This window comes from Bufo gargarizans, chromosome 1 (genome assembly GCF_014858855.1).
Source record: "Bufo gargarizans isolate SCDJY-AF-19 chromosome 1, ASM1485885v1, whole genome shotgun sequence".
Lineage (NCBI taxonomy): Eukaryota > Metazoa > Chordata > Amphibia > Anura > Bufonidae > Bufo > Bufo gargarizans.
The window spans coordinates 143,798,010-143,823,180 of NC_058080.1; the positions used below are offsets into that span (position 1 = coordinate 143,798,010).

Below are 25,171 nucleotides of genomic sequence, written 5' to 3' on the forward strand. Positions count from 1 at the left end.
ACTGAGCTCCTTCTAGTGGTGGCTGCAGGCAGCCAGTTTCATAATACACAGTGTGGAGGGAAGCAGGAAATGTATCTATGTAATATACCAGTTGTCTAGTGTAAATAGATTGAGAAGTGGTTTTCACAATGAGCACCATATTCATATTAATGAAGCACCTGTTCTACTCTTTCCAGATAAAGTGGGTGAGGCAGGGGTGATTTTTTTCTTCATTACAATTTTTTATAATAAAAATGTCTTCCTCTTATCAAAAAATCTAAATTTGTCAGGAATCTAGGGAATTGCCCTTTACGTTATGTGTGATAGAGTCGCACATACTGGGAAACTGAGTGGGGCAGGGGCTCCCATACTAAGTTTTGCAATGGGGCCATATGAGATCTGCATTCCATTCCCCCCCCCCCCCCCCACACACACACACACCTTGCTTTCTCTGACAGTCCCTCCCTGGACCTGTCAATCAAGAAGGAGAAGGTGATGGCAGAAGAAGCAGGAGGAGTAAGGGCCGCTTCACACGAGCGGATGCCGTGCGTGGCATCCGCTCCGTGAAAGAGTGCCAAGACCCGCTGCAGACTGCAGAGGCACGGAGCGGTAACATGACTGTTAATGCTCCGTGCCTCTCTGTGATCTCTTTACTACGAAATCACAGTGACAACTGTGATTTCGTAGTAAAGAGATCACAGAGAGGCACGGAGCATTAACAGTCATGTTACCGCTCCGTGCCTCTGCAGTCTGCAGCGGGTCTTGGCACTCTTTCACGGAGCGGATGCCACGCACGGCATCCGCTCGTGTGAAGCGGCCCTAAGGGTGCACAGGGTAGCCTGGGGCCGCTCTTCAGTTCAATTAACTGCTGCTCTACATATGTATTGAAAGCACTTTTTCTCCAGAATGAAACAATGGATTTGTGGTGTGTTTTTTTTTCCTAGCAAAGCAGGTGACGCTAGGGAGGCTTGTTCCCGTCACCACCTGCAATTGGCCGCACACAGGGAGAAGCAGCAGAGGCGGCGGTGTGGGAACCAGGAGCGGTGCATTTTATCTTTCTGCTAATTAAAACCATATAATGACACATTTCTTTTTTTCTAATCTGTATATACCTGTATACTGCTCCTGGGAAGAACTATTTTTAACATATCTGACCGACATGATGAATCTGATGAAAAAAGGGAAATGATGGCTTTACATTGAACCTGGAAATAATCTTAGTTATGCAGGTAATTTTATCCTTCGTAATTCACATTAATGCTACTCAAAGCTAGAACAGCTGACAGTGTACACGGCCTGACAGTACAAGTATACAGTAAATCATTAACATGATGATGCATTCACATCTTTTTTCTATTAATACATAGATCTGACAGTAAATACAAAATATCAGTCCAATCAATTACATTTGCATAATGTTGCATTATAACTTAATAATATATTTACATAGAGGCTGAATATGTACATATAAACTAAGGTGTTACATGAAAATTAATGGGCAAAAATGAAGATGAGGAAAATAAGGTCTATTGCTTATTTATAAAGGCAATGACAGTCTCAAGGATTCCAGGAGTGATTTTAAGAATGGATAAGGTCTCATCTCTGTGACAGAGTTCTTATGCCCCGGTGATGAAGCTTATCTGGGCCGATTATTACATTGTATGGTATGTCATACTATGCTATTAGTTTTTGTAAATTGCTGAGCCAGAACAGTAAAACCACTGGTTACATTTTGTGAAGGCTCCCCTCATGCCTACAAAATAGCTCTGACTTGTCAAGATATCTAAAGGTGGCCGGTGGTATCAGGCACCAGGTTATTAGCAGCAGATACTCGAAGTCTTGTAAGATACAAGGTGGAACATCCATGGATTGGACTTGTTTTTCAAGTAATCCTACATAAGTTTAGGCTACTTTCACATCAGCGTTTTTGCTGACCGGTTTTGAGATCCGGCAAGGGATCTCAAATCCACAGCAAAACGCATTCGTTTGAATAATACAACTGGTTGCATCCGTTCAGGACGGTTTTATTATATTAAAAACCATTGTAAATCAAAAGGGGCCGGATCCGTTTCTTTCGGACATCTGGCACCACTGACTTACATGGTTTTTGGTGCCGGATCTGGCTGCATCAGTTTCCCATGCAGCACACAAAACACTGCTTGCGGCAATTTTGTATCCAGCATGGGAACACACATAGGCGTGCGCACGGGGTGTGCCGGGTGTGCCTGGGCACACTCTAATAGGTTCGTCACCTCCATGCGCACTGCCCCCCAGCCTATTTCCCTGTCTGTTTTGCTGGCTGCCGCCGCCCGCCGCGCTGTCAATTCATTTACAATATCTGGCTGTGGGCTGCCGGCGGGCGGTGGCTAGTATTCAAATAGGGGGCGGAGTCCCGGACCCGGCAGAGGCAGAGAGGGAGTGCGTGCTGTGCGGCGCAGGCTGAGTTGACGTCACGTCACGCTGCATCTGAATAGTATTACCCTGCCTGCGCGCCTGGCCGTCTGCTAGCTGGTGAGGTGAGGGCTGGGCATATAAAAAAAGTAGTATGTACCCCCCGTCCCACAGTGCTACGAATCCTCTGTTGTCGCCTGTATTATCCTGATACCCCTCAGTTATATAATATATCTGAGGGGTATCAGGGTAAATCATACAGGGGATAATATAACTAGGGGTATCAGGGTACATGAGGGGAAATATAACCGAGGAGGGCTAGGCTACTATCAGACATTATACAGGGGTAATATAACTTATCTTACCCCTCACCCCTGTATTATGTCCCTGATAGCCCTGCTCACTTGTATTACCCCTGTATAATGTACCCTGATAGATACCCCTTAGTTATATTACCCCCTGTATAATGTACCCTGATACCCCTCAGTTATATAATATAACTGAGGGGTATCAGGTTAAATTATACAGGGCGGGGTAATATAACTAAGGGGTATCAGTGTACATTATTATACAGGGGGTAATATAACTAAGGGGTATCAGGGGACATTATTATACAGGGGTAATATAACTTAGGAGGGCTATCAGGGGACATTATACAGAGGAAATATAACTTATATTACCCCTGTATAATGTCCTTGATAGCCCTCCTCAGTTATATTACCCCTGTATAGTGTACCCTGATACCCCTTAGTTATATTACCCCCTGTATAATTTACCCTGATACCCCTCAGTTATATTACCCCTGTATAAAGTCCCCTGATAGCCCTCCTCAGTCATATGTCATCCACAGATCCCCCATAACAGTGTGTCATCCACAGGTCCCCCATAACAGTGTGTCATCCACAGGTCCCCCATAACAGTGTGTCATCCACAGGTCCCCCATAACAGTGTGTCATCCACAGGTCCCCCATAACAGTGTGTCATCCACAGGTCCCCCATAACAGTGTGTCATTCACAGATCCCCCATAAAAATGTGTCATTCACAGATCTCCCATAAAAATGTGTCATTCACAGATCCCCCCTAAAAGTGTCATCCACAGATCCCCCAAAACAATGTGTCATCCACAGATCCCCCATAAGTGTGTCATACACAGATCCCCCATAACACTGTGTCATCCACATATCCCCCATAACAGGGCACCTGCGCACTATGGAGAGACTGAAAGGAGGGGAAGATCCGCGGAAGCAAGCAGAGGACGGTACAGCAGACGACTGAATGGCTTCTTTTGTAAGTAAATTATTTTATTATAGTGCTGAAACTGCTTTAAACTCTAAAGAAAAGTTTTGGAGAGTGTTTCTCTCTTTCTCAGGTATGAAGCAATACCGAGGAAGAAAGGAAAACTCTTGAAAGCTTGTCTTTTAAGTATTAGGATAGTACAATAAAAAGGTACCCCTGCATACCGCAATACTCTCCTATTTTGTAATCTTATTTATATATACTTATTTAGTTTTTTTCAGTAGTATGATTATATGGTGGAAATTATTAGTGCCCCCCGCCCCCATTTTTGACTGTGGTATATTATGTGCCCTCCCCCCCCCCCCCCTATATATTGTTCCTTGGCGCAGAGGCGGAGTCACGGCAATGCTAGGGTGAGGCCCAGCCTGTGTGTATATGTGTGTGTGTATATAATTATATATATACAGTGTGTGTGTATATATATATATATATATATATATATATATACACACACACACACACACATATATACATACATACATAAATACACAAATACACACGTGCGCGGGGCGTGTGTTTTTGTGCTTTAGGGTGCACACCCTAATGCAATAGGCTGCGCACGCCTATGGGAACACAACAAACTGGAATGGAATGCATTCTGGTGCACTCCATTCCTGTTTCTTCAGGTTTGTCCCCATTGACAATGAATTGGGACAAAACTGAAGCTTTGTGTTGCGGTTTTGAGATCCTGTGCCGAATCTCAAAACCGGCCAGATGTGAAAGTAGCCTAAATCTCATTGCGATCTGGGTAATTTGAGGCCAACTCAATATATTGAGCTCTTTGTCATGTTCCTTAAACCTTTCTTGAACCATTTTTGCAGTGTGGCAGAGCACTTTATCCGCTGAAAGCCACCCACTGCCATTGGGGAATAATGTTGCCTTGGTAGGTATACATTGCCCAGAGTGTTACATTGCCTCCGCTGGCTTGCCTTTGTTCCTTAATGCATCCTGATGCCATCTCTTTCCTAGGTGAGCAATGCACACACCTGACCATTCACATGATCTAAAAGAAAATGTGATTTATCAAACCAGGCCACCTTCTTCCATTGCTCCATAGTCGAATTCCGAAGCTCACAAGCTAATTGTAGGTGCTTTTAGTAGCCATGGACATTAGTCAGAATGGGCACTTTGACTAGTCTTCTGCGAAGCCCTGTGTCCTCTGACACTTTTCTATTATAGCCGGCAGAACTTTTTTCAGGAATTTTTGCTACAGTAGACTTTCTGTGGGATCAGATCACTTAGGCTTGCCTTCACTCCTTGATTGTATCAATGAGTCTTAGATGTCTATAACCCTGTTGCTGGTTTACTTGTTGTCCTTCCTTGGACAACTTTTGGTAGATACTATCCACTGACTACCAAGAAAACCCCACAAAACCTACCCTTTTGGAAACACTGCAATCCAGTCATTTAACTATCACAATCTGGCCCTTGTCAAAGTCGTATAGATCCTTATATTTGCCCACCAACTTCAAGAACTGACTATTCACTTGCTAGCTAATATATCCCACCACTTGACATATCAGTGTCATGCAGTGACAAAGATATTTACCTGTCAGTGGTCCACACATGACTGAAATGCTACAGATTTACCATGGTGGATTTTTGTGTGGCAAAGCCACAGCGTTGTACACTGCCAGCAAAGCGGATGAGATAAGAAATCTCAGTCACACACTGTGTGCAAAACACAGTTTAAATTGACCAATGGTGTGTATTTGAGATCTGCAGCAAGCTGTGAATTTATGCTGTGGATCTCCCTTACAGATTTTTTAAATATTTTTTTTGCAATGGAAAGGGTGAAGTCAACAACCATTTCCACAGCAAAAACAGCATATAACATATAGGGTTACCATTATGTTTTTTGCTGTGGAACCATGGAGAAGAACATAGTTGACTTTTCCACTGTAATTTCATGCATTTCTGGAAGTACCCTTAATGTTATAGTTGTATGTCATTGTGCATCCACAAAACCCACATAAACCCAATTTTCTTCATAGCTGCTGGGATTTAAGGCCCAACCAGGAGTTATACCTAGTTACAAATATTACACCCTCTATAGTCTTGCCACTGAACATTGTTATGTCTACCTGTCTATGTATATGACATCTGTCAGACAGAGGATCATTTTTAGCCTAAAAAGAGGGACATTTGCATATTAGGCTACTTTCACACTAGCGTTCGATCGGATCCGTTCTGAACGGATCCGATCATAATAATGCAGACGGAGGCTCCGTTCAGAACGGATCCGTCTGCATTATTTTAGCATATAACAGCTAAGTGTGAAAATAGCCTCGTACGGATCCGTCCAGACTTTCAATGTAAAGTCAATGGGGGACGGATCCGCCTGAAGATTGAGCCATATTGTGGCATCTTCAAACGGATCCGTCCCCATTGACTTACATTGTAAGTCTGGACGGATCCGCACGCCTCCGCACGGCCAGGCGGACACCCGAACGCTGCAAGCAGCGTTCAGCTGTCCGCCTGTCCGTGCGGAGGCGAGCGGAGCGGAGGCTGAACGCCGCCAGACTGATGCAGTCTGAGCGGATCCGCTCCATTCAGACTGCATCAGGGCTGGACGGCTGCGTTCGGGTCCGCTCGTGAGCCCCTTCAAACGGAGCTCACGAGCGGACCGACGAACGCTAGTGTGAAAGTAGCCTTAGCCATCAAGATCTCTGGCCAGGACATTTGTGGAAGAACCAAGTAACAGAACCAAGCTCATTATATAAATACTATCCTAGAACAGTGATGGTCAGTTCGCAGTGCTCGCCAGTGAACACATGCAGGCTTCCATCTTTAGTAAGGTAGACTCACCCGTCTGGCGATGCACAGGTAAGCCCTTACCTGTGCCTGTGCCGCGAGCCGGTCTGAAATCAATTGCAGTCACCGGGAGCAGGCAGTTCCGAGAACAGCCTGATGAAGGTCCCCGGCGGTTGTTCTCTGATCTGCCTGCTCCCGGCGACCGCATTTTATTTCAGACCGGCTCGCGGCACAAATAAAGGGCTTACCTGTGCATCGCCGGACGGGTGAGTCTACCTTACTAAAAATGGCAGCCCGTATGTGTTCGCTGGCGAACACTGCAAACTGACCATCACTGTCCAGAATCAAACACATTGCACAAATACAGCACCAGAACCTAGCACAGTACAGTGTAAAAACTACAGCTCCCAATATGTCTTATACAGGCAGAAAGGTATACATAGAGTTGTTTCACAAAAGAGAATGCTACCACCCATCATCATGCTGTAGACCATATGAGCGACTACACCACTCAGATGCAGCCTGTGGCGGTAAAAACATTTACATGTAGTGACCTAAAGAGGACCTGTCACCGCAGCAGACATGCCTGTTTTAATAGCTTCATGCATTTCCTGTGTAATAACAATTCTAGAGCATCTATTCTTATGTCTCTATGTTGTACCATTCCTTTATTATTTCTTCTAGAAGTTATGAATTAATGAATTGCGGTGGGGCCACTTTAAGTTTTTCTCCAGGGCCATTTTAAGTTCCCAGTCTGCCCCTGATGGTAGTACATAGTCGGAAAAGCGTTCTCTTTTGATACACAGTACAGGGTGACACAAGAAGTTAGGCCATAAGGGACACTGTCAGAATGTTCAATGGGTCTTACCACAATAACCGCTTTCCATATTTAGTATTAGTGCATATGGTTGTATGCTTAGGACTAGTGTTGAGCGAACTACACTGTGGCGGGAATCAAGCTATTTATGGTAAAATAGGCACCAATATCAAAAGAGTTATCTTTGATGAGACAACCCCATTAAATGATTGTCCTTTGGAGGCTTAACACCATCAAAAGGACCCCCACAATGAGCCCATTGAAGGCTGATCATTTCTCCTGCAGAGGAGCACTGCATAGTGCCCATACAAATCAATGCAAGTAACTCAAACTCAAGCCTTTCTTCAGAATGAGATCTATTACTGGCATTTATTATCATAGAGTGGACCTCCACAACCCCTGACAATCAGCTGTTTAATGAGGAGGTGGTGCTCCATACGAGTGTCACTTTCTCGTCATTACACTACGCGTCGTCTCCTGTGGAGCGGTGGTGTAGTGTAATTACATGCACTCGCTCTGTTCACTTGAATGGAGTAAGCACTTGTATTACACTGCACTTCCGAGACGAAGTGCAGCGTAATGAACAGGAATCTGCGCTCGCATGGAGCGCCACCTCCTATTCAAACAGCTGATCAGTGGGAGTGCCGGATGTTGGACCTCCACCGATCAGATATTGATGACCTATCCTGACAATAGGTACTCAATATTTCTGGCTGGACAACCCCTTTAAATATTCAAAGGCGATAACCACCAGCTACTTAAAGCCTCTGCACTGACACTGCATGCGGGTACCATACCTCAACTAGTTCAGGATTACTATGGCAAAAATAGGAAGGAGCCTCATTCCCCTACAAATTATAACCCATCTTTCATATATTTTGTGACTATATGGTAACATTTCTGTATTTCTGTTACTTGTTCTTTATTTTTTCTTTAAAGCGACATCTAGTTTAAAAAACATTATGCTTTTTGCGCCAGTCTTGATATCCCCTGTACTTCCAGAGGGTGCATTGGTAGTCCAAGACATCCTGCTTGTCCAACCTTTGGATTGACCGGCACTGTTCACGTGAGCAGTGCCGGCCAATCTGAGAGCCGTAGGAAATGTCTTGGAATGCCAAATGAGCAGTATGCACCAGGTAGACTAAAACGCAGTGTAGCCAAATTGGATGACTGAAGAAGAGCCTGGGAATTGGCGGATCTGCCAATCATCATCTGCTGATGATTATTTATGTTTTTTTCTTTTTTTCTTGAACCAGAGGATGGCTTTAATATCTTGATCCATTACAAATGCTGTTGGAATCAGCCACAGCTCTCATCCAATGCAATTTGATTTATCACTTTATAATATACAGAACTTGACTAAGACATCTTCTATGCAGCCAGATCTATTGCCAGTTGTCCCACATTCAGAGTTATATATTACACATTCAGTACTGTCTTCCGGGCAAACAGCAGTAAGGATATTACAGGGTTTTTCTCATCTCTGATGTTTATGGCATATCCTATAACAGGATCCGCCAGATGAGGTGGTGGCACTCAACCATGAGCGGACTGGCTATAGACGCTACAGGGAAATTTCCTGGTGGGCTGATGACAAGAGGGCTGCCCAAGCCCTCCTCTTGGCCACCATGCAGGTACATAAAGCTCTCATGCTCTCAGCATTAGGCACTTATGGACCTGGTGAACGGCCACAGGTGCCCTCCTGAATTCTACTATATTGCTATCCTCAGGACCATGATACAGTTTCATACTGTGGCGTGGACAGGAGTATTTTGTGCTGCACAGTGGTAGTTAGTTATACACTACAGTATTACTGGCCCTGCCTACTTGTGTTGCCCCAACTGTCAATTTTTGGACTCATCTACTACATGGGGCAACTTTTTGCCAGGACCACTCTCAGTTCCCAGTCTGCCCCTTTACTCAACCACATCCATTTACTTGCTTGACTCTTTCCCTAACTTCTATAAGATTGCTTGACTTCCATAGAGCTCAACAGAGAGTGGTACAGGTCAGGGGACCCCCTTCTTCCAATAAAGGACTTTTTAATAAAAGGAGCTGCATGGTTTAATGTAACCTAAAATGGTTCAACTATAAATTGTCTTACCAGGACCAGAAAGTCCAAAAAGCTATTAGTTATGCTATCCTGGGCAGCTATTTCCTGGGATGTCTGTGAGGTTCCAATACACACAATAGATACTGAACGGTTATCTACAGAAACCACATAGTATGCATATTGCACAGTATACACAGCAGTATACTTGCTGACTTGTCCTCTTAAACCAGGAATAAATGCAATATAGTTTTTCTTCTTTTATTTGCTATGTTTCATCTTGTTACCATGAACTTTTAATTGTTTAAATTTCACCACTAATTTAATACTGTCCTCTCTGTCTACCAATTATTTACTTGTGCTGAATGCACTGCAGTCATTCATATTAAAGGCATTTCCTTCAACTTAATTCAGTCCGGTGTAACTCAATTGGGGAAATTACAGAGAACTATTGAGTGCTTTGACATGACCTGGGTGAAAAGCTCAGTCCATTCATCACATTATGAATTTTAACATTAACCAATTATTCCAATATCCTAAGATCCAGGAGGACTGAACTAATGTAGCAGAGTGGAGTCTGTTATTTGGCATATATTGTAAAATACTTAACATGGCCAAAGAAATGCAGCTCCAAAGAGGTAAGTGGCAAACCTGATATTCTAATTTACAGTTCATCTTATTGTAGAAATAAAGTCATGCGACTGCCAACTATATATATATATATATATGTATACATATATATATATATCACTGTGCTCTTCATATTTGTGTAAAGTTATAGATCGATAAATAGATAGATAGATAGATATGATAGAGAGATAGATATTAGAGATAGATAGGATTAGGTAGATATAGATAGAGAGGATTAGATAAATAGGTGATAGATATGATATCTATCAAACCTCATATCTATCTAATATGAGATTAGATAGACGAACGATAGATAGATAGATAGATAGATAGATAGATAGATAGATAGATGATAGACATAATGTTAAATAGATGATAGATATGAGATTTGATAAATATATGATATTTACATATGACATTAGACAGATAAATGATATATATGAGATTAGATATATGATAGATATGAAGATAGATCGATAGATATGAAGATAGATAGATAGAGGTGAAACTCGAAAAATTAGAATATCGGGCAAAAGTCCATTAATATCAGTAATGCAGCTTAAAATTAGAATTTTGTGAAAAGGTTCAATATTCTAGGCTCAAAGTGTTACACTCTAGTCAGCTAATGAATCCATACCCCCTGAGCAAAGGGGACCTTAAAATTGTGACTTTGGGGTTTCATAAGCTGTAAGCCATAATCATCCAAATTATACCAAATAAAGGCTAGAAATATCTCGCTTTGCATGTAATGAGTCTCTCTCATATGTTAGTTTCACCTTTTAAGTTGCATTACTGAAATAAATGAACTTTGCACGATATTCTAATTTTTCGACTTTCACCTGTAGATAGATAGGAGGTTAGATAGATGATAAATAAATAGATAGAGATAGATATGAGATTAGATAGACTATACATAACTTGAAGTTTGTATAAATATAATTTTACATATAGTAAAACATACATCTTCTTATGACACAAGACGTGCATTATTTCCACTCAGTTCCAATGATCCTATATATATATATATATATATATATGTGTGTATATATATATATATATATATATATATTCTCAATATATATTTTTCGATCTTAACCAAATCTCCCTGCTCCAGTCCGCACAGTGCTGGCCTCTAATAATCTCATTTTGGCCAGCTGTCAGCTGCTGCTGTCTCTGATGCATAGCATTTTAATGAGCAGTATTTGGAGAAAACCAAATTATGAGAGCAGACAGGAAAGAGGAGTTCTCCGTGTATCTATTGAGAGGTCAGTAGGTTGTGCAGTCAGGAAACCCAGCAGCAAACATGCGGGGCATCTGACTGATGGCGTGTGGACGCCACCAGACAAGTCAGGCACAACAGGCTGGCATTTACATCAGTACATTTTTGGGGGTGTTAGAAAACTGTCAAGAAGTAGACTTAATATGAAACAGTATGTATAAAGAGCACCGACCGTGGGGATGCCGCATGCGGATCGTGACCCCATTCACTTGAATGGGGTCCGTGATTCGTCAGTCCCGCAAAAAGATAGGACAAGTTCTATCTTTTTGCGGAACGGAACCCCACGATAGCACTCTGTAGTGCTTCCGTAGAGTTCAGTTCCATGCTTCCGTTCCACATCTCCGGATTTGCGGACCCATTCAAGAATGGGTCCGCATCCGTAATGCGAAATGCACACGGCAAGTGCCCCGCGTATTGCGGACCCGCCGTATGCGGGCTGCAATACGGCCACGGGGGGCACACGTTCGTGTGCAAGAGGCCTAACTCTAATAATATCCACAGGTTGTATAGGGTTGCACTACAGAACTAACTTGAGAGCAAGATGAGCATGCTGAGACATGTAGTTCCACTTGAGAAGTGCACAATCTGATTATAGAACACTTTATTACACTCTCAGACATCTTTGACTGAGTCTCCCAATGCCACATTGCACATGCTGCATAGTTTTATAGTACAGTGATTACACATGCAGTCTATCAGGGCATGCTGAGATTTGTAGTTCCAAGGAGATCTACAGATCTGATTTCGTGTCCCTCAATTTCTAGTCCCAGCAAGGTCCAACCTGCAGTCAGCCACTTTGCACAGTCCTGTCTACCTCTTATCACATTGCACCCATGTGTCTCTCCAGCTCTTATGTGACTACCAGTCCCAGCAAGCTCCAGACTATCCTAATAAGCCACAGGTTTCATAGTGCAGAAGAATATATAAGGACAGACTGAGATTTGTAGTTCCACAAAACATGTGGACTATGAACAGTATTGCAAAAATTAACTGAAGATGTGTTATTAGTTCTGATCCTTACCTTCACAGATGCTGGTCCAGGATACTAAGATGATGAGAAGGAGCAGCCCACAAGTAGAATGCCCCCTGATGCTGTGCTGGTGGCACCTGTCCTGGGCTGTGTCTTCATGGACCTTCTCCATAGCCAGCTGCCTCTTACAGGAGCTGGGGCTCAGCATGGCACTTTCTCCACTCAGTCTGCTGATAGTACCTGGCTTCTTGATCTGTGAACTCCAGCGCTGCGCAGGATGCTGGCATTTTATAGTGTGACAGACACAGGACTGTACAAGGAGGAGGTCTTAGACTGCAAGAGACTTATTAGGGTGGAGATGAAGGGGTTAATAGAAAAGCAGTCCTCCCCGCAATGTTTTCAGAAGAGATCATCAAGCAGGGAGGGGTTGGGTGACAAAAGAAGGGAATGAGTATAGGCTGGAAAAGGGTAGTTTATCCCTCCTCTCCTTCCCTGTTCTCCTCCCCACCTGTGCAGGTTTAAAAGCAGAGCCAACCTGGGGGGCAGCAGTCAGGAGCCTTATCCTGCAGGTATGGCTGATGAGGAGCTGTTGGCTGTCCTCAGTTCTCATGTGCAGTCTGAGGGCATGAGGTTTCTGTCCCACCTGTTGGACAGGGTGCAGGATCCCTTCTTGCCCCCTGCGTCTCCTCATTCTGTGCCTCTGCCCACCGCTGCCACGTGTGCGGTGTCCCTTGGTGCTGCAGCTCCTGCCACGTGCGCGGTGCCCCTTGGTGCTGCAGCTCCTGCACCCTGCTCATTACTAGTGTTGAGCGAATAGAGCTTCGGATCCAAACTTCTTTTTAATGCTGTACAGAGACGGGACTCTGTACACCGGCGAGGTGAACAGAGTTATCACCGAAGTCTCACGACTTCAGCCATCGATTTTTAAACTTTAAAACCATTTTAGAAGTCGGCTTTGCTACCGAAAGTTTTGAACACCTCAATTTCGGATCTAGGATCCAAAGCTCCATTCGCTCAACACTACTCATTACCCCCACAGCGCTGGCTTGCTGAGATGGGAAACAATAATGTATCTTCTGCTCCTAAAGAGCCCATCACCTCCCCTACTCCTCAGCCTAGGATGCCCACTTGAAGAACCCCAAAAAGGAGGACATCACCCCCCCAAAAGGAGGACATCGTACCGGTGACAGTGGCACACGATAGTTCAATACTACAGCAGGCATGATACTACATTATACAGAATACATATACAGATACTATTATGCTATATGCTGGTATAACCTGGGTATCTCCTGGGTATCTCCTGTATATAATTATATATGTACAGCTGGTATAAGTTATATATCTTCTTGTATATAGTGATATGGACCATGATGGTTTATCTGGGCATCTTCTGTATATAATTATATATGTAATTATATACAAGAAGATGTATAACTTATAGCAGCTGTACATATATTATTATATACAGGAGATGCCCAGGTTATACCAGCATGGTCCATATCACTATATACAAGAAGATGTATAACTTATAGCAGCTGTACATATATATTTATATACAGGAGATACCTAGGTTATACCAGCATAGACCATATCACTATATACAAGAAGATCCAGCAAAAAAAAAAAAACTGAAAACGGAGCTCCACAGTACCATTATAAAAATATGTAAATTTAATTGTAACATGATAAAAAAAAATATATAAGAAGCCATTAAAAAGTGAAGGAGAGTGACAGAAAAGACGCCATCCTGGCGCTGCACACACATGAAAGAAGTAATAGACATATCTCAATACAATGTAATTACAACATATTTGAATAATATTGAGTAAGTTATTCATATAAGAGATAAGTCTCAGTAACACTGACCGTATTGCCTGAGTGTAAAAAATCCTACCACAAAGGAATGCCTAAGCTGGGGTAAGTACAGAGTGATCACCAGGTATAAAAATAGCATTAGCCCGGTACCAGCAGAGCTAGAAAGAGGAGACTCACCTAAAATTGGTAGTGTGCAATACCAACCAGGATGGCACTACACCGACGCGCGTTTCGGCGTGCCCTTGTTTGGGGGTTAATCGCCCGCCCCTTAACCTCCACAGCATCCGTTCCCTTAACAGTGACCTCTACAGTGATCCTCCCCTTTAACAGTGACCTCCACAGCGGCTGCCCCTTTATTAGTGACCTCCACAGTACCCCGTCTCCTTATCAGTGATTTCCATAACACCCACCACCTTAACAGTGGCTTCTCAACAAAAATCTGCCCCCTAACACTGACCTCCATAGCGGACCGTCCCCTTAATTGTGACCTCCACAACAGCCTGCCCCTAGGGTGGCCAGAGGTCCGGTTTTAGGCAGGACAGTCCGGCTTTCAGACTCCCTGTCCTCCGTCCAGCGCAGGGCCTGGATGGATACAGAGATGTCCATTTAAACAGCGCACTGTGCTGTCTGAGCGTGAGCTGCAGGAAGAAAGTCACCCTCCCTCCCACCTCTGCAGCCGACAGAAGTAGATTTTTACCTTCATTTTTTCAGTCTCCGTCGGCATGGGAGGGGGAGTGACCTAACCGAGTCGGGGGCCTGGCTTTTTGGGGTGACCTGGGGGCAGGGTTTTTAAGTCAGTATTTTGAGGGTGGCCTAAATGGCCACCCTACCTGCCTTTAGAACGGTGACCTCCACAGCACTCCGCTCCCTTAACAGTGTCATCCACAGTGCCATCCCCTTTAAAGCTGACTTACAGCAGTGAAGAAAATGGCTGGGTTGTTATGGAAACCTGTTGTAAGGGCCTGCGAGCTTCTATTGGCTGATAAGGGTCATGTAACCAGGCTTCTATTGGCTAATGCATTTTTTGGGAATATCTCGCGCAGGGATGTCCTTTTGAACAGCTCACTCTCAGACAGCAGCACGGTGCTGTCTAAGCGTTAGCTGCGGGGAGAAAGTCACCCTCTCTCCCACCCCTGCGGCTGATAGAAGTTGATTTTTACCTTCACTTTTTCAATCCCGGTCAGCTGAGGAGCGAGGGGCGTGGCCTAACTGAGTCAGGGCGTGGCTTAGTGGGAAATGGGGGCTGGGGTTTTTAAGTCCATCTTTTGAGTGACCGCACAGTACCCCGCTGCCCCTTTAATAGTAGCCTCCACAACCTCTCCTCCCTTAACTGTGACCTCCACAGTGCCCGCCCCCTTAACAGCCACAGCGCCCTCCCCTTTAACAGTGACCTCCACAGCGCCCTCCCCTTTAACAGTGACCTCCACAGTACCCCATCTCATTAACAGTGATTTCCACAATAACTCGCCCCCTTAACAGTGACCTCCACAGAGCTCTGTTTCCTTAAAATGTGACCTCCACAATACCCAGCCCCCTTAACAGTGACCTCTACAGCACCCCGCCCCTTAACACTGACCTCCATAGGGGATCATCCCCTTAACTGTGACCTTCACCGTTCCCTGCCCCCTTAGCAGAGACCTCCACAGCGCCCGCCCCTTTAACAGTGACCTCCACAGCATCCTGTACCCTTAAGAGTGACCTCCACATCGACCCCACCCCTTTAACAGTGACCTCCACAGCGGCCGCCCCTTTAACAGTGACCTCCACAGTACCCCATCTCCTTAACAGTGATTTCCACAACAAACCCCCCCCCCCCATCCCCATCCCCCTTAACAGCTTTATATATTAGATAATCCTCTAAATTGGTGCAATCTGAACCACTGGAAGGTGGATAGAAGCTGGACTCATGCAAATTCTAGTTTATAACAGGAAATATCATTATGTTGGAAAAAGTCTCTTTTTGGCACATCTGGGTGATAAATGTGTCTAGGGTGAGGAGCGCCCTATTCTGGCACAAACAATGGCAAGAAAGTGGCATGCTTACCTTAGTAAATATGGGCCACTGTCTTGATAAGTAGTAGATTATACCTATTGGCCTATTATCTTTTAATTTCTTACTCTTCTGTTTTTCTATGTTACAGGAAAAACATTTGAGCACTGCTCCATTTAAAAAACAGATTCTTTGTTTAGTTGCGAGATACAAGCAGTTAAAAAACATTGACGCGTTTCAGGCTACAGTAGCCTTTTATCAATCACTAGTGCAGCCTGAAATGCGTCACCGTTCTTTACCTGCTTGTATCTCGCAGCTTATTAAAGAATCCTGTTTTTACATGCGGTAGTGCGGGAATGATGACTAGCAGATTTGCAAGTATCTGTGTGGCCCCTGTGAAGTGGGGCTGATACGGGTGATTACTTATACTATGAGTTTCTATGGTACAAACAGATCTGAAAGCAGTTAAGTTGTAATTGAAAACATCCCGATATGATGAAGAAAATATCATGCAAAGAAACAAAGGGGGTCATTTACTATGCTAAAATATGCCTAAATTAGGAGTATTTCAGGCACAGATAGCGGTGCAATGGTTAGTGTGCCGTTATCTGCGACTTTGTCCCGCTCACGCCAAAGTCTAAAATTGGTGGCGTGGCGTAGGTGGGGATGGGGGTGGGGATGGGCAGGCAGCCCATCTCATTCATCATTTTCTACGCCTGTTTTAGGATAGAAAAAGGTCTAAATGTAAGATCGCTCAGAAGCTGTCTTACATTTAGAACTAGTGCTGGATGCGCTCATGTTATAGAGAGGCCTGCGCCCCTTCATAAGTTCGGCGGATCCACCTTCAGTTTAGGGATTTATTAAGACCAGCGTCTAAGGGCTCTTTCACACCTGCGTTCTTTTCTTCCGGCATAGAGTTCCGTTGTCGGGGCTCTTTGCCGGAAGAATCCTGATCAGTTTTATCCTAATGCATTCTGAATGGAGAGAAATCCGTTCAGGATGCATCAGGATGTCTTCAGTTCCGGACCGGAACGTTTTTTGGCTGGAGAAAATACCGCAGCATGCTGCGCTTTTTGCTCCGGCCAAAAATCCTGAAGACTTGCCGCAAGGCCGGATCAGGAATTAATGCCCATTGAAAGGCATTGATCCGGATCCGGCCTTAAGCTAAACGTCGTTTCGGCGCATTGCCGGATCCGACGTTTAGCTTTTTCTGAATGGTTACCATGGCTGCCAAGACGCTAAAGTCCTGGCAGCCATGGTAAAGTGTAGCGGGGAGCGGGGGAGCAGCATACTTACCGTCCGTGCGGCTCCTGGGGCGCTCCAGAGTGACATCAGGGCGCCCCACGCGCATGGATGATGTGATCGCATGGCACTGTAAGTATACCGCTCCCCCGCCCCCCGCTCCTACTATGGCAACCAGGACTTTAATAGCATCCTGGCTGCCATAGTAACACTGAACGCATTTTCTTACACTTGCATTTTTCCGGATCCGGCGTGTAATTCCGGCAAGTGGAGTGCACGCCGGATCCGGACAACGCAAGTGTGAAAGAGGCCTAAAACGCAGGTCTTAATAAATGTGCCCCAAAGTTGCTATTATCTCATAAATGTTACTGTAACACTTTGAAAAGGGAAATACCCTTTTATTTTTTCATTTCTTTTTGTATTCTCTTGACTAAATATTTTGAAAACATAATGCATACACTCTATAAACTCTTTTCCGTCCCTTGACTATCACCCTCCACAAGACCATACAGATTCTGTGATGTCACCAGCCACATTTAGTGGAAAAGTAGGATTAAACAATTACATTGGGAATTGCAGTTGTTTATTTTTAGCCAGGCTGCAATGTACATACCGATGGAGCAGTTCTAAGCTTGAGTGTGATATCACGTCATGACACATTATCACGTCACAAAAGAGAAACTGAGATCTCCCGATTCATTGATCCAATTGCTCTGCTAGATTTTCTTCAGGTTGGAAGCTCAGGGGACGGGTATTTTTTCAGGGGGGTTGGGTTGGGGTGACCTCTCTGCTGCATATGTCTCCTTGTAACTGTCCCAGCTTGTAACAGTAGATAGGGCAGGTGGCATTTAAAGGGTGCAACCAGGGACATTCATGGATCTCCTAGGACCCCATAGCAAATGGGCACATGCAGCTAGTTTCCCAGTGTACGTGTGTCAATCACTACCAGGCAATGTAGAACATGCACAATGCTCTAGATTTCTGATGCATTTACATTTTCAGTGGAAGAAATTTTTATTAAATACAAACTGTAATAAAAAAAAAGTTGTCTTTGGCCTCACCCACTTTATTTGACTTTTATGTCAGAAAAAGTGAAACTAGTGCTTCAAATATATCGCGCTCATTTTGAACACCACATTTCTCAAAGCATTTATACCAGAAAACTGGCAAAATACACTGATAAATCTGCTTCTCTTCTATCACAAAGCTAGCTGACTGTCAGCAGCCACCACTAGGGGGAGCTCAGTGAATAGGAATTATTACAACTACCATGACAGCTGTAATAATCTCTTTGCATAGTGATGGGTGGATGAAACTGCTGAGTTTTCATACCGGGAAGAGAAGATCAAGTTCTGTGTGGTTCTTGCTCGTCCTCTGACTTGAGTACAGGTGCAGCGCTGACGGAGGATAAGGTCAGGGCCGAGGACCTATGTTCAGACATGAATTATGCATATTAACGGGGATGTCCAGGTTAAGAGTTGAACCTGGACATACCCATATTTTCACACAGGCAGCACCCCTGATGTTAGCATCGGAGCTTTTCATGCCCAGATGCGGTCCCTTGCCCTGTGCAGGGCACGGGCTCTTTTGTTTAAAATAAAACGCACTGCCACCTTTTTCCACCTTTAATGTTACCTATAAACTAAATCTTTTAGGTCTAGGGAAGAAAACAAAAAAAAAACTAAAATAATATGGTTGCATAAGTGTGCACACCCTCTTGTAACTGGGGATGTAGCTGTGTTCAGAATTAAGCAAGCACATTTGAAATTATGTTAAATAGGAATTAGCATACACCTGCCATCATTTAAAGTGCCTCTGATTAACCCCCCAAAAAGTTCAGCTGCTCTAGTTGGTCTTTCCTGAAATTTTCTTAGTCGCATCCCACAGCATCAGAGGGATCTCATTGTTAAGAGGTATCAGTCAGGTACAAAAGGCATTAGATATACCCTGGAACACAGTGAGGACAGTCAGAATCAAGTGGAGAAAATATGGCACAACAGTGACATTACCAAGAACTGGACGTCCCTCCAAAATTGATGAAAAGACGAGAAGAAAACTGGTCTGGGAGGCTACCAAGAGGCCTACGGCAACATTAAAGGAGAGCAATAGCTGGCAAGTACTGGCTGTGTGGTACATGTGACAACAATCTTCCGTATTCTTCATATGTCTGGGCTATGGGTTAGAGTGGCAAGACGAAAGCCTTTTCTTACGAAGAAAAACATCCAAGCCAGGCTACATTTTGCAAAAAGATATGGGTAAAGACCACGGCACTCTTATTTAAAGTAATCAGAAATAGTTCATCTATTGTCCATCCCAAGATTGAATGTTACAACACTGGCCAATTGAACAGTTCCACATACCAGTCAATATGTCATGCCCTGCTCGGGCTACATGCGGGGGTCTGCCAGATTAGCAGCACGTGTCTAGTCTTTTGTTTTGTTTTGTAGTCGAGCTAGATCCGCCTCCCTTCAGGCGCACTGGGTGGGGTCATTGGTTTAAATTACACCCACTCCCAGTGTTCCGTGCGGGTTACAGCTTCTGTCTGTCTCTGTGAAACCAAGGAAGGAAGGATTGGCTGTTCCTGCTCAGAAAAGATAAGTTGTTTTTTTGTTATCTGGTGGTTTGCTGTCTAGGCTGTTAGAGAGACGCCTGTCCCCTCCTGGTTCTGAGGGAGCAGGCTGCCTCTATTCCCCTTTCACCATCTTAGGGATTTTAGGGTATTTTCAGCCTAGGCAAGAGGACACGTTATTCCCACCTTAAGGGTCTGAACGTGGCCATAGCAGTAAAGGGAGAGCTGGTAGGGATTTGCCAGGAGGTGACCGTTATCCTCAGCTTCTCGCCTAGAAACTTGTTTGTTTACTTTTTCTGTGTATCTGATATACTGTCTGCCGTGACACAATATTGGCACAAAACCTTCAGGCTTCTGCTAGAAAGCTGAACATGAAGAAGGACTGCATCTTCCAGCATGACAACGACCCAAAGCATACATCCAAATCAACAAAGGAATGGCTTCACCAGAAGAAGATTAAAGTTTTGGAATGGCCCAGCCAGAGCCCAGACCTGAATCCGATAGAAAATCTGTGGGGGGGATCTGAAGAGGGCTGTGCACAGGAGATGCCCTCGCAATCTGACAGATTTGGAGTGTTTTTGCAAAGAAGAGTGGGCAAATCTTGCCAAGTCAAAATGTGCATTGCTGATAGACTCATACCCAAAAAGACTGAGTGCTGTGATAAAATCAAAAGGTGCTTCAACAAAATATTAGTTTAACCCCTTAAGGACACATGACGTATCGGTACGGCATGTTTCCCGAGTCCTTAAGGACACATGACGTACCGGTACATCATGTGTTGTTCCGATCACTGCCGTGCGGCCGGCTGTGATCGGAACAAGGTGCCTGCTCAAATCATTGAGCAGGCACCTCGGCTAAATGCGCGGGGGGGTCCCGTGACCCCCCCATGTCCGCGATCGCAACAAACCGCAGGTCAATTCAGACCTGCGGTTTGTTGCGCTTTCTGCAGTTTCTGATCGCTGCGGTCCCTGACCGCGGCGATCAGAAACTTTAGTGTGGCGAAAATATATATTTATCACCCCCCCCTGCACCTCTGAATGATTTTAGCCCGGTGGGAGGTGCAGGGGGGGTGTTGCGGGCGGTGGGGGCGGTGCGGGAGGCGGGCGGTGCGGCAGGCGGGATCGCGATCCCCCGCCCGCCTCCTATTGCGTAATCGTTGGTGTACAGTGGGTATACCAGGGTGCCAGCACATTGCTGGCACCCTGGTATAAACGGCTGACATCGGTGATGCGATGTCAGCCGTTTAACCCTTTCCATACAGCGGTCCGTACGGACCGCTGTATGGAAAAAGTTAACAGTAAGAGGGAGCTCCCTCCCTCTCCGATCGGGGGGCTGCAGTGCCTTTGCAGCCCCCCGATGGAGAGGGAGAGAGCCCCCAGACAGCCCTCCCAGAGCCCCGTCCTTACCCTTCCCCGTCTGCGCAGTTCTGACCATAACTGAGCAGACGGGGAAGGTTCCCATGGCAACAGGACGCCTCTCAGGCGTCCTGCTGTCCATGGTGCTGAACAGATCTGTGCTGAAAGCATAGATCTGTTCAGTGTAAGTAAAATATAGTACAGTGCAATATATATTGTACTGTACTGTATTATACAGACATCAGACCCACTGGATCTTCAAGAACCAAGTGGGTCTGGGTAAAAAAAAAAGTGAACAAAAGGTAAAAATCAAAAAACACATTTATCACTGATTAAAAATTAAAAAAATAAAATTCCCTACACATGTTTGGTATCGCCGCGTCCGTAACGACCTGATCTATAAAACGGTCATGTTACTTTACCCGAACGGTGAACGCCATAAAAATAAAAAATAAAAAACTATGATGAAATTGAAATTTTGTCCACCTTACTTCCCAAAAAAAGGTAATAAAAGTGATCAAAAAAGTCGCATGTACGCCAAAATTGTAACAATCAAACCGTCATCTCATCCCGCAAAAAATGAGACCCTACTTAAGATAATCGCCCAAAAACTGAAAAAACTATGGCTCTTAGACTATGGAAACACTAAAACATCATTTTTTTTGTTTCAAAAATGAAATCATTGTGTAAAACTTACATAAATAAAAAAATGTATACATATTAGGTATCGCCGCGTCCGTATCGACCGGCTCTATAAAAATATCACATGACCTAACCCCTCAGGTGACCACCGTAAAAAAATAAAAATAAAAACGGTGTAAAAAAAGCCATTTTTTGTCATCTTACGTCACAAAAAGTGTAATAGCAAGCGATCAAAAAGTCATATGCACCCCAAAATAGTGCCAATCAAACCGTCATCTCATCCCGCAAAAAATGAGACCCTACTTAAGATAATCACCCAAAAACTGAAAAAACAATGGCTCTTAGACTATGGAGACACTAAAACATTTTTTTTGTTTTAAAAATGAAATCATTGTGTAAAACGTACATAAATAAAAAAAATTGTATACATATTAGGTATCGCCGCGTCCGTGACAACCTGCTCTATAAAATTACCACATGATCTAACCTGTCAGATGAATGTTGTAAATAAAAAAATAAAAAACGCTGCCAAAAAAGCTATTTCTTGTTACCTTGCCGCACAAAAAGTGTAATATAGAGCAACCAAAAATCATATGTACCCTAAACTAGTACCAACAAAACTGCCACCCTATCCCGTAGTTTCTAAAATGGGGTCACTTTTTTGGAGTTTCTACTCTAGGGGTGCATCAGGGGGGCTTCAAATGGGACATGGTGTAAAAAAAAACAGTCCAGCAAAACCTGCCTTCCAAAAACCGTATGGCATTCCTTTCCTTCTGCGCCCTGCCGTGTGCCCGTACAGCGGTTTACGACCACATATGGGGTGTTTCTGTAAACTACAGAATCAGGGCCATAAATAATGAGTTTTGTTTTGCTGTTAACCCTTGCTTTGTAACTGGAAAAAAAAATTTAAAATGGAAAATCTGCCAAAAAAGTGAAATTTTGAAATTGTATCTCTATTTTCCATTAAATCTTGTGCAACACCTAAAGGGTTAACAAAGTTTGTAAAATCCGTTTTGAATACCTTGAGGGGTGTAGTTTCTTAGATGGGGTCACTTTTATGGAGTTTATAATCTGGGGGTGCATCAGGAGGGCTTCAAATGGGACTTGGTGTCAAAAAACCGGTCCATAAAAATCAGCCCTCCAAAAAACAAACGGCGCACCTTTCCCTCTACGCCCCGCTGTGTGGCCGTACAGTAGTTTACGGCCACATATGGGGTGTTTCTGTAAACAGCAGAGTCAGGGCAATAAAGATACAGTCTTGTTTGGCTGTTAACCCTTGCTTTGTTAGTGGAAAAAATGGGTTAAAATGGAAAATTAGGCAAAAAAATGAAATTCTCAAATTTCATCGCCATTTGCCAATAACTCTTGTGCAACACCTAAAGGGTTAACGACGTATGTAAAATCAGTTTTGAATACCTTGAGGGGTGTAGTTTCTTAGATGGGGTCACTTTTAGGGAGTTTCTCCTCTAGGGGTGCATCAGGGGGCTTCAAATGGGACATGGTGTAAATAAACCAGTCCATAAAAATCAGCCTTCCAAAAACCAAACGGCGCACCTTTCACTCTACGCCCCGCTGTGTGGCCGTACAGTAGTTTACGGCCACATATTGGGTGTTTCTGTAAACGGCAGAGTCAGGGCAATAAAGATACCGTCTTGTTTGGCTGTTAACCCTTGCTTTGTTAGTGGAAAAAATGGGTTAAAATGAAAAATTAGACAAAAAAATTAAATTCTCAAATTTCCTCCCCATTTGCCAATAACTCTTGTGCAACACCTAAAGGGTTAACAACGTATTCAAAATCAGTTTTGAATACCTTGAGGGGTGTAGTTTCTTAGATGGGGTCATTTTTGGGTGGTTTCTATTATGTAAGCCTCGCAAAGTGACTTGAGACCTGAACTGGTCCCTAAAAATTGAGTTTTTGTAAATTTCTGAAAAATTTCAAGATTTGCTTCTAAACTTCTAAGCCTTATAACATCCCCAAAAAATAAAATATCATTCCCAAAATAATTCAAACATGAAGTAGACATATGGGGAATGTAAAGTCATCCAAATTTTTGGGGGTATTACTATGTATTACAGAAGTAGAGAAACTGGAACTTTGAAATTTGCAAATTTTTCCAAATTTTTGTTAAATTTGGTATTTTTTGGTGCAAAAAAAATAATTTTTTTGACTTTATTTTACCAGTGTCATGAAGTACAATATGTGACGAAAAAACAATCTCAGAATGGCCTGGATAAGTCAAAGCGTTTTAAAGTTATCAGCACTTAAAGTGACTCTGGTCAGATTTGCAAAAAATGGCCTGGTCCTTAAGGTGAAATAGGGCTGTGTCCTTAAGGGGTTAAGGGTGTGCACACTTATGCAACCATATTATTTTATTTTTATATTTTTTTCTTCCCTCTACCTAAAAGATGTTGTACAGTTTATAGGTCACATTAAAGGTGGGAAAAATTCTGAAAAGATTTATATTTGTCTCTTTTTTTTTTTACATCACAGAAACCTGACATTTTAACAGGGGTGTGTAGACTTTTTATATCCACTATATATGTGTATGTATGTATGTTCCATGATCACTCAAAAATGCAACCACCGATTTCAACGAAACTTGGTAGACACATCCCTTGCTACCTGGAAATAAATCTTGTGGGGGTCATATGCCCTTACACAGCAGCTGCATGGAGTTTGTATGCTCCAACTGTTTTTGCTCCACACAATGCTCTGTAACTCAAAAACTCATCAATCAATTTCTAATAAACTTGGTACACATATCACTTACAATCTGGAAAAGAATACTGTGGAGGTAACATGCTGGTACACAATGAGTTTCTGTCTGTCCCAATGTCTGTCTGTCTGTTCTTAATGCGCGACCAAACGACTGGACCGATCTTCACCAAATTTGGAACACAGGTACATCAGATCTCCAGGAAGGTTTAAGACCGAGTCTCAGCATTCTAGGATGTACCGTTCCTGAGATATTCCCCCAAAATTACCTGCATTAGCCAATACAAGCCTGCAAGTCTTTCTCTTCATGTCCCAACTGCCATACACACAGTCACATGTCCCTTATCAGCCAATAGAAGCTCGCAGGCTCTTGGTCTCCACATATACACAGTTTTACTCCAGGTTTCCATAACAACCCAGCCTTTTTATTTCACAGCTGTACGTCAGCTTCAGGCTAGGGCTAAACAACGACATGTGAAATCTCAGAAAACAGGAGTGTTAACTCTACTCCATCCGTAGTTTAAGAATGCTTAACACTAGCCGCATTCATGCGCTGTTAGCATATGTGCAGCTAGTCATATAAACTGACCAACCCCTTTAAGAATCAAGATGATAATTGCTACATTTGTAACAAGGTATTGGTGGTTCAAAATTTGCTGAAAGGGCCATTTG

General features: G+C 43.6%; 1 protein-coding gene across 1 annotated transcript in view; it reads right to left on the reverse strand.

The window, feature by feature from the left end:
* LOC122925315 (neuromedin-U-like) overlaps positions 1-12,450 on the reverse strand; it is a 39,322-nt gene extending 26,872 nt beyond the window's left edge. Inside the window, exon 1 of the mRNA XM_044276720.1 lies at positions 12,219-12,450. Within this exon, the coding sequence (XP_044132655.1) occupies positions 12,219-12,375 (157 nt within the window). The 5' untranslated portion in view covers positions 12,376-12,450. The remainder of the gene's footprint in view (positions 1-12,218) is intronic.
* Positions 12,451-25,171: the final 12,721 nt, after the last annotated feature.